Source organism: Epinephelus lanceolatus, chromosome 22 (genome assembly GCF_041903045.1).
Source record: "Epinephelus lanceolatus isolate andai-2023 chromosome 22, ASM4190304v1, whole genome shotgun sequence".
NCBI lineage: Eukaryota > Metazoa > Chordata > Actinopteri > Perciformes > Serranidae > Epinephelus > Epinephelus lanceolatus.
Genome location: NC_135755.1, coordinates 7,504,788 through 7,514,552, shown reverse-complemented (window position 1 = coordinate 7,514,552; position 9,765 = coordinate 7,504,788). Strand labels below are relative to the sequence as shown.

Genomic DNA, 9,765 nt, shown 5'->3' with positions numbered 1-9,765 from the left:
ATGCTCAGACAAAAATCCAAACAGCAACATTTTTATTTATCTTTATTCCAAAAAGACTATAAAAGGTTTAACACTGTGCAGCTACTCTTACTTTAGTTCTTCTGACATAAAACACGTTCTGTAAAAAGAAAAACATCACGTGGATCATTGAATCAATGACAGTACAAATCCACCATGAACCCAGCTGCATTAGTTTTAATCTGCATCAGATTCAAACTTTCCAGCTCGGCATCATTCTCCAACACAAGAACCAGTTCTGTCTTCATCCTTCTGGTGGATTTCTCTTCAGAGCAGCAAAAGAGTAAGAAAGATGAAACATTTTATTGATGTGCTACAGAGCACATCTTCATGTCAGGCTGTAAAGTTAGCTTGTCACAAGGCCGATATACATGGCGACATAACCAGGTGTTGAAATGTTTAGCTGCAGGCATCGAAGGGAAGCGAAGACAGGTGAATTCAGAAGGTGTTAAGGATAGGAGTTTAGTAATTCAGTTTGTCCGTGAGGGGGAGAAATACAGAAGAGATAAGTTAGTGAAGAGGCAAGGGTGTGGCCGCCTAGAAGGTGCTTGTGATTGGGAAATGCAAGTAGATTTAGGGGGAAAACTTGTTGTTTCCCAGGAAATAGTTTGTACCAAGCAGAGGCCTGACATAGTGTTGTGGTCAGTGAGTCAACGGATAGTTTATTTCATTGAGGTGGCAGTTCCTTGGGAAGACTCAGTGGAAGAAGCCTATGAAAGAAAAAAGCTTAGATATGCAGACTTAGGAGCAGAAGCTGAGCAGCGAGGATGGAAAACTAGGATTTGTCCAGTGGAAGTGGGGTGTAGGGGATTCATAGCAAGATCAGCTGTCTCGCTCCTGGGGGAACTCGGAGTGCGGGGACAGAGTTTGACGAAGACAGTGAAGGAAATGTCAGATGAAGCAGCCAGAGCTAGTCAGTGGATCTGTAAGAGGAGAAATAATGTCAGTTGGGGACCAGCAGGGGGAACTACTAAACAGGGTACATAACTCATTGAGATCAGGTGGAGAGATCCACCAATTAGTCCTCTCAGGAGGAAATCCAGGAAGATGAAGGTTATTTAAGTGTGGGAGTGGCCTATTTGAATCCCTTTTGTTTGAGACCATGCAACAAATAATTACCTGTCCAGCAGAAAGACAGCAACCTCTGCATCACTTTTCAGGCCCTTCAGCTCCCTCAGTTGTCTCCACCGTTCAAAAGCTGCACCGATGCTGATGTCTGGTTTGTCCTCTTGCTTTATCCAAAGCCTTTTTCCTCGCAGCCTTATCTGCCTCTGACTTTCTTTTCTCAGCCTGTTTAGTGGGGCGAGCCGTTACAAGTAACGCTGGAAGTGGCACTTTTGGCTGCATTTTCTCTGCCATTGTTCAGCAAACTCCTGCTAACTCGGTATTTCTGCTGAGGAGTGTGCTGAATATTTCTGGCAACGGTGACACGTGATGAGTGCACGCAGGGAGGAGGGAGAGAGGGACAGAGCGGGGCTCGGGCAGGACGAGACATGAAGACATCTGATTGGTTCTTTCCTTTCACACCGAATAGCAGGGATTGGTCAGAGTTTTTACAGGCCTGCAGCTGCCACAGAGGTCAGATTTTTTTCATTCCTTTTTCTGAACACATTATGTATGGACTACTCTCAGGATGGAAGGACCATTTCACCCAGTATAATAAGAAGTGTTTCTGAACAGGATTACCAACTATACCTTTAAATATAAACTGGATGTCACATGACTGTCCACTAAAGAGTAAAGTGCTTAATGTAATTAATGCATGTCATCTAACACAACATGTCATCAATCAACCTACAAGAATTCAAACAAACAGTTGTGGTAAGACAACATCTGCTTGTATAGACCACATTTTTACAAATGCTGTGGATAAGTGTTCCAAGGGGATATCCATTCCCTTTGGGTGCAGCGATCATAACTTAGTAGCAATAACTAGGAAGGCAAAAGTACCCAAGGGGCAACCAAAAGTAATTTATAAAAGATCATATAAGAGATTCTGTCATGAGTCCTTTAGTAATGATGCAAATAGGTTATGCTGGTCTAATGTATATAGGGAAGACAATCCTGATGATGCCATCAAGGCTTTTGAAAATATACTTTACCCTGTGGTGAACAGACATGCACCCATGAAAAAACACACAGTAAAGAATGTCAGGGCACTGTGGATTGATAATGAGCTGCAAAGTGCTATAGTTGAAAGAGATACAGCAAGGGGTATAGCTAACAGAACAAGGTGTAAGGATGATTGGGAAGCTTACTGTAAATTGAGGAATTATGTTACTAAAATCAACGAAATTGACCAAATTCACCAAAGATGCAACAGTGGGATTTAGTGGTAAAAACAGTCGACTGATCAGTCTGCTACCAATTCTAAGGAAGCTGCTAGAGAAGATAGTCTGTGAACAAGTATGACGTTTCTTTAAAGAAAATAATTTAATCACAGACTTTCAACATGCATATCATGAAGGGCATTCAACTGGAACTGCATTAACACAGATGTCAGATGACTGTTTAAAATATATTGATAATAACAACCTAGTAGGAGCAGTACTGTTTGATTTTAGCTCAGCCTTTGACATACTGGACCATAAACTGCTGTTGGATAAATTGAAATGTTGCAAATTTGCATCTCATACAATAAGCTGGTTTGACAGTTATTTATCGAACAGGAAACAGTATGTATTTTATAATGGGAGTTTTTCAGATGTAAAAGAGCTACAATTCAATACATAAAATAAGCACAGCAGAAACATCTGATTGTTCAAATCACCATGTTGAACCATAAATCTTTAACCCTTACAGTTAGAGCTGCAAATAACAACAGAAATAATCAGGTTTGCTGTATTCACATATCTCTGCAATTCAAAACAGCTTCCAATTTCTACCTGGAAGGTTTAGACCAATCGAGGTCACGGTGATTCACTGATGGATTATGTGTTAAAGGTTTGATTTTATTTCCTGAATGTTACACGTATGGACTATCTGTGTAAACTGCCCATCAAGATGTTAAAGGTTGGATTTAACCATTCTGATGTTATGCTTGTGGATTCCCTGTGTAAACTGTCTACTAATATTCATCTTAAGTTTGTGTACTTGTGTAATAGATTAGGGTATGCACTGGAAAGTGCCTTGATGAAGCCCCTCTGACATTTTTTTTTCCATCTCTCCATCACATTTCTGTTGCTCATGTATGACTTTTTTTTGCGTATGTGAAAACAAATGAACTAAACTAAAAAAACAACTGGAACACTTCAATAAATGTCATTCTTTCAAAAAGTGTAATTTAATCATTTCTCCTCCTGCATGTGTTTTCCTGAGTGAGCCTGTGATTTCATTAATACTTGCGGACTTTTATTTTGAAGCTCATTAACTCATCTACCCCGGAAGCTGTACTCTTTACTGTTGGGAACGTCACACTGTTTGAACAAGATGGCGTCTGATAGATAGGTGTGTTATCAGAGTGGCTTTGTTGTGTTTTTAAAGTGTGAACATGTCTAAAGTCCAAATGCTGAGAGCGTTGGTGAAGCAGCGACTAACTGCGGCTGCTGAAGAGATATTTGGGCTGTTTGAAAGAACGATAGCAGAGTACGAGGAGGAACTTTGTCGATCAAAAGAGGAGAACGAGCGTCAACGGAAACTACTGGAGGCTGTTTTAAACCCTCAGCTTCGGTTACACAGAGCAGGTTTGTTCATTAAACATTACAAGTTCATTATTAATAACATAACTGCAGGTTTGTTCAATAAATATTCAGTCTGACGATGTTTATACGCCGCGTTAGCTTCACTGGTGTCGTTAGTCTGGGGCCGTTCGTGGCCGTTTTGTCAAGGAACCGGAACCAGGGCGAGTGAGACAGGATCCGGAATTCGATGGATGCACCTTTCCGTCAAAATAAAAGCACCAAGCTAAATGCGATGAAACTTTTAAGTTTAAAGAATATAATTTACAAGAAAAGCCCCAAGCCATTGAGTTAATCGATTTTTTTACACCCCTCATCACCCCAAATCGATGGTGCTCCAGAATTCAAATTTTTACTTTGGTGAACACTTTTAGTTTGGTGAATTTGGTGAATTCTGCATCCACTCTCTAGACCTGAACCAGAATCCAGACAAAATTCAGAGTGAATAGGAAACCGAGCCTGGTGACGCGAGGCTAGGTGTTGTTAGCTTCTCTGGTGCCGCTAGCTTCCCAGATCATTTGTTCGTTTAACTAAAATCACCTGTTCAAAATGACACATCTTAACATCAAAGTATTACCATTTCAAAATGCAATTCACACATTACATCTGAGATGATTGTCTATTCATTTCATTACAGTGATCCAACTATCAGTGTATAAAACTGCTCAAAATAATCAGTTAAACTTGCATTTCTCTTAATGCACAGTTTTATGGAAACTGCTGAACAATATTTATAGTAATGTTTCGATCATGAAAGCCCCTTGTAATTACTTTTCCAACACTCTCAACTCATTACTGATGATTGATTTCACCTTGTGGTATGAGTATAAATGAGTGGGATCCATGACAGCACAAGCGATTTCAGTAACATGGAGTCCGCAGGTGATCACAACAGAGGTCAAGCAATGGGAAGAGGAAGACATGGTGGTCAAAGGATTGGCAGGGGTCACGCACTCCTTCTGAGAGGTGGTCCTGGGCCTCGTATTAGAGGAGGGCTGAGGCCTCAACAGAGAGATGGCCATGGGCCTCGTATAAGAGGTGATGAGGAGATGTTTGGCTAATGAAAAAACATCAGCTGTAATGTGGATGAGAACCTGTGGCCAAATCCACATGACAGGGTTGATGGATAGAAGCACAGTACAGTAATCAATACTTTTTAGAATTGAGTGATTTTTTTTTTTTTTTTTTTCAAATACATGCGATTTATAGTACTGTAGTTTTTTCTTTTTTGGAGCCAATTATTTTTGCTTTGATTCAAAGAAATTTATGTTGTATTTCTTCAATAAATTTAAGTTAACCGTAGAGTGATGTAGTACCATACTGAATTTAATGATTGTTCAAAGGAATAAACAATGATACTATCTGTATCTTGTGTGTGGGTGATCTAAATTAAGTTCATATGGTATTTCATGATACAATGCGTTATTTGAAACAGCGATTCTGCAGGTGTAAGGTTTCTTTAAAGATATGGATGCACAATGCAATGTTTTGAGCACTCGACAGCCTGTGTTACATGGGATGACCGTTTTGTGTTTTGTGTCTAGAGTTGTGAAAAATGACATCAAGGTTCTGAAATTAGTGCAAAAGGTACTGTAAAAAACTGTATTTTTATTAGATAATTATCATTGTCTTATCATATTTTGTATTGTCAGTATGATCCACTAAGTAATTCTGGCTGTTAAACAAAGTGGAGTAAAAATGTACAATATGTGCGCTGTGCCATTTTTTTCGACAGACATGGGTCGACTTGACGTGGCTTAGTTCAGGTTCATCTGACATTGGCAGTAGGAGGAGTAGCAAGAGGGAAACGCAAACCTGACAGACACTGAAAAGATAAGCAACTGGGGAGACAAGGAATTGGGCGCCCTCCTTGTCCTCGCAAACAAAGAGGCCATTAACCGTCAGATGACGGGGACGGTGAAGAACGGGCCAACTTACGAGAGAATCGCCGCCTGACTAGCCGCGGCTTCCCTCCCACGTTATTGTTTACATCACACGCTGAGCTACATGTTTTGTTACTTGCTCATGCCCTCCATTGCCCCGAAAAAGACGCCTTCTGTATTTAGTAGGCAGGTGGCACTCCCCGATTTTGTTTTTATACTGCCAATGCTGAAAAAACACTGATTGGGCTTTCCTGCAAATTTGCACAATTCCTATCTAGAAAGGGCTTATGTCCTCGGCCAAGCTACCTCACCTCTCTTCAATGATCATCGGCTCTGCCCCAGTCTCACACACTTTAAGGAACACATAAGTGAAGTACAAGAACCACAAATTTGTGCTGCAGTAGTAGTTCAGTTGATGTACTTAGCTACTTTCTACCACTGGTAGCTGAGTTGAGAAACACCATGAAATTAGCCAATGCTAGCTAATTTAGCTAACATAACATATCAGAAAATGGCTTTAAATGGTCCATAATGTTATCTACATTGTGTTGTTTTGTAAGGCAGTGGATACTGTGCCATTACCGGCATTTTATTTACTCAGGCTGCCAGTAATCAAACTTGACGCATGGCAAACTCTCGCATCCTATGGACAATCATTCTCACATAATTCACTTTAGCCTGAGCAAAAAAAGAGCCACACTGTAGCCTCCAGACATGACAAGAGTAACAGTACATGTTAATGACTGCTATGACACAGCTGAGTGAACACTGTGAAGCTGTTTGATGCTCAGAGATCTGTAGAAGTTCAGTAAGGAGTTTTTGAGCTGTGGTGTGAATGAACGACAACATTTCTCTGTAACATCTGTGTATGTGTGTTTCCTGTTTCCTGCAGACGTCCAGCAGCTGTCGGTGGTTAAAGAAGAGGTTCCCCCTGAGCAGCAGAAGTCGAACTCCAGTGTGGACCAGGAGGACCCAGAGCCTACACACATTAAAGAGGAACAGGAGGAACTCTGGATCAGTCAGGAGGGAGAGCAGCTTCAAGGGCTGGAGGAGGATGATATCACCAAGTTCACATCCACTCCTGTCCCTGTGAAGAGTGAAGATGATGAAGAGAAACCTCAGTCCTCACAGCTTCATCAAAGACACACTGAACAGATGGAAACAGAAGCAGAGGGAGAGGACTGTGGAGGACCAGAACCAGCCAGGAACTCAGATCCAGATACACATTTACAACCTGAGACTGATGACAGTGATGAGAATTGGAAGGAGACCAGAGAACCTCAGTCAGGTTTCAGCTGTCTGGAAAATGATGAAGTCCCTGTCTGTGATTTGATTGTTGGTGAGAAACCATTTAGCTGCTCTGAGTGTGGGAAAAGATTTGGTCGAAGGGGAAATCTCAATGACCACATGAGAATTCACACGGGAGAGAAACCATTTAGCTGCTCTGAGTGTGGGAAAAGATTCTGTCGCAATGGACATCTGAAGAAACACATCTTATCACATACAGGAGAGAAACCATTTAGCTGCTCTGAGTGTGGGAAAAGATTTAATCGCAATGCACATCTGAAGAAACACATGATATCACATACAGGAGAGAAACCATTTAGTTGCTCTGAATGTGGGACAAGATTTGGTCAAAAGGCACATCTGACGGTACACATGAGATCTCATACAGGAGAGAAACCATTTAGTTGTTCTGAGTGTGGGAGAAGATTTAGTCGCAATGGAATTCTGAAGATACACAAGAGAACTCATGCAAGAAAAAAGCCATTTAACTGTTCAATTTGTGGGAAATCATTTACACAACTTAATATTTTACATACACACATGAGAACTCATGAAGGAGAAAAATTATTCAGCTGTTCAGTTTGAAAAAAATCTTTCATATGGAATGCCACTTTAAAAAAAGTACACACATGAGTCACACTATTCAGCTGAAGTGTCTGTATGATACCTGTAACTGTAACACAGACTGGACAGTTACACAAACACATGAAATCCCACACAAGAGACACACTGTAGCTGCAGTGTTTGTCACTAAAGATTCACTTGGCCTGGTTGTTATTTATGACTTGAAACAGCTGTTCATATCAAATGAGCAAGAAATCAACTATATGTGTTTCCTCATAAGATAAGTTTCATTAGCACTTCTGCCTATTTTATAATATCTGAAAGTGCACATGCACAGAATGTGAAGACGTTATGTTGTGTCTCTTTTTCTTTGCTCACATGCTGTATGTAAAGTGTCCTCTAGGATATTAATGATTTCATCCATGCAGTCAGGTCAGATTAAACTTGGAGGAGGGAGACTTCAGGTATGATATTTCTTTTAGGGTTAATGCTTTTCTTAATCCTTTTGTCCTGATCCTACCTTAAGGGGAAGCAACTATTTATAGTTTGACATATGATACACCTCCTACACAACATAAAATTGAGTCATTCACAGTGTTTAATTTGTTTATTAAACAACTTATTTGGACCTTGTGTTGTGAAATGTTTCCAAGTTCAAGAATAAACTTTCAAGTTCAATTACTGTCATTATTTAAAGAGTGTGAGCTCATTAACTCATTTACCCCGGAAGCTGCACTCTTTACTGTTGCGAACGTCACACAGTTTGAGCTATGATAAGCTATGTCTACTCAGATTTTATGGGACCTAATTATCCACAATTTATGTGACTCAAAGAAGAGCAACTCCCAGTTTGGAAAGCAGATAAGAGAACTGGCACAGTTAGGTCAGTTCCAAATGGTAAACATCAGTTTACTGTTGTAAAGTGCTGTCTGACAGCAAGGTGAAGTGGTGAAAATATTCTGAACTGATGTGGATTTGTTTTAGGTGACCCTGTTTTTATGTGGCTAAAACAAGTTTTTCTCCTGCAGTCGTCCGATCAGAGCTGATCTGATCGATGGATGAGAGGAGCAGCTGCTGCAGAGGCGAGTGACAGCAAAGGAAGTAATAAAGCAACTCAGGACATAAAGTAAGCAAAGCAGAAACGTTTGTGAAGGTTCACAGCTCAGATAATTTATCTATAAAAGCTAAGCAGGGTAGAGATAAGACCCTTACACAAAATATAGGAATTACAGAAAGAAGGGCATCATCAGGAGAAGACCTAGATTTACCATTTACTCGATGTGAAATGAAGAGAGCAATATTAAATGCACGACAAACGTCACCAGGGAAAGATGGTGTATGCTACAGTATGTTAGCTCATATGACAGACAGTGCACTTGAAGCAGTCTTAAGACTGTTTAATAAAATATGGGACACAGGCAAACTCCCATCAATATGGAAGGAATCAGTTATAATACCTATATTAAAACCAGGTAAAAACTCATCAATTCCCTCTAGTTACAGACCCATCGCTCTAACATCGCAATTAGGGAAAACTTTGGAATGGATGGTGACAGAGAGACTTTTTAGAGAGTAAAAAATAATTGTCAAGTTATCAAAGTGGATTTCGTAGAGGAAGAGGGACGATGGACAGTGTCTTATGTCTAGAATCAGAAATAAGGAAAGCTCAGACCAACAGAGAAATGGTGATTGCTGTATTTTTTGATATTGAGAAAGCATACGATATGTTATGAAAAGAGGGGACTACTCATCAAACTCAATAAATTAGGTGTGAATGGAGAACTGTACAACTGGGTATTAGATTTCATGTATGGGAGAACAATAGAAGTTAAAGTGGGTACAGAATATTCAAAAGTATATGAAGTTGAGAATGGAACGCCACAGGGAAGTGTCTGCAGTGCAATCCTGTTTAACATCATGATCAATGGCATTTTTGAACAAATTGAGTAAGGTATAGGGAAGTCACTGTGCGCTGATGATGGGGCCTTATGGATAAGGGGGCGGAATCTGAAATGTATACAGAAGAGACTGCAGGCCGCGATTGAGAAGGTGGAGCAGTGGGCAGATGTATGGGGCTTTAAACTATCGGTTGCAAAGACACAAGGAATATGTTTTTCCAGACATCACAAAGAGATCTCCTTGAAACTGTATGGCCAAACAATTGAGCAGGTCAGGGTCATTAGATTACTGGGTATGTGGCTGGATGAAAAGTTGACCTGGAAGCATCACATTGATAAAGTAAGGGATAAACGCAAAAGGGTCAACAATCTCTTAAGATGCCTGTCAGGAAGAGACTGGGGAGCAACCAGAGCATCACTCTTAGATATATATCAAAC

The 9,765-nt window shown here is 40.3% G+C and overlaps 1 protein-coding gene across 1 annotated transcript; it reads left to right on the top strand.

Annotated features, from left to right (window-relative positions):
• The first annotated feature begins 3,436 nt into the window (after positions 1–3,436).
• LOC144459804 (uncharacterized) lies at positions 3,437–8,125 on the top strand. Its single transcript, XM_078164473.1, has 2 exons — positions 3,437–3,701; positions 6,471–8,125. Exons 1-2 carry the CDS (start codon positions 3,509–3,511, stop codon positions 7,448–7,450), a joined length of 1,173 nt encoding a protein of 390 aa, XP_078020599.1. The 5' UTR covers positions 3,437–3,508; the 3' UTR covers positions 7,451–8,125.
• The last annotated feature ends 1,640 nt before the right edge of the window (positions 8,126–9,765 follow it).

Excerpts from the sequence above, each read along its gene's own strand:
- LOC144459804 (XM_078164473.1), top strand. The coding sequence starts at position 3,509 with ATGTCTAAAGTCCAAATGCTGAGAGCGTTGGTGAAGCAGCGACTAACT. Across the intron at positions 3,702-6,470 it reads GCTTCGGTTACACAGAGCAG|ACGTCCAGCAGCTGTCGGTG; the intron begins GTTTGTTCATTA and ends TGTTTCCTGCAG.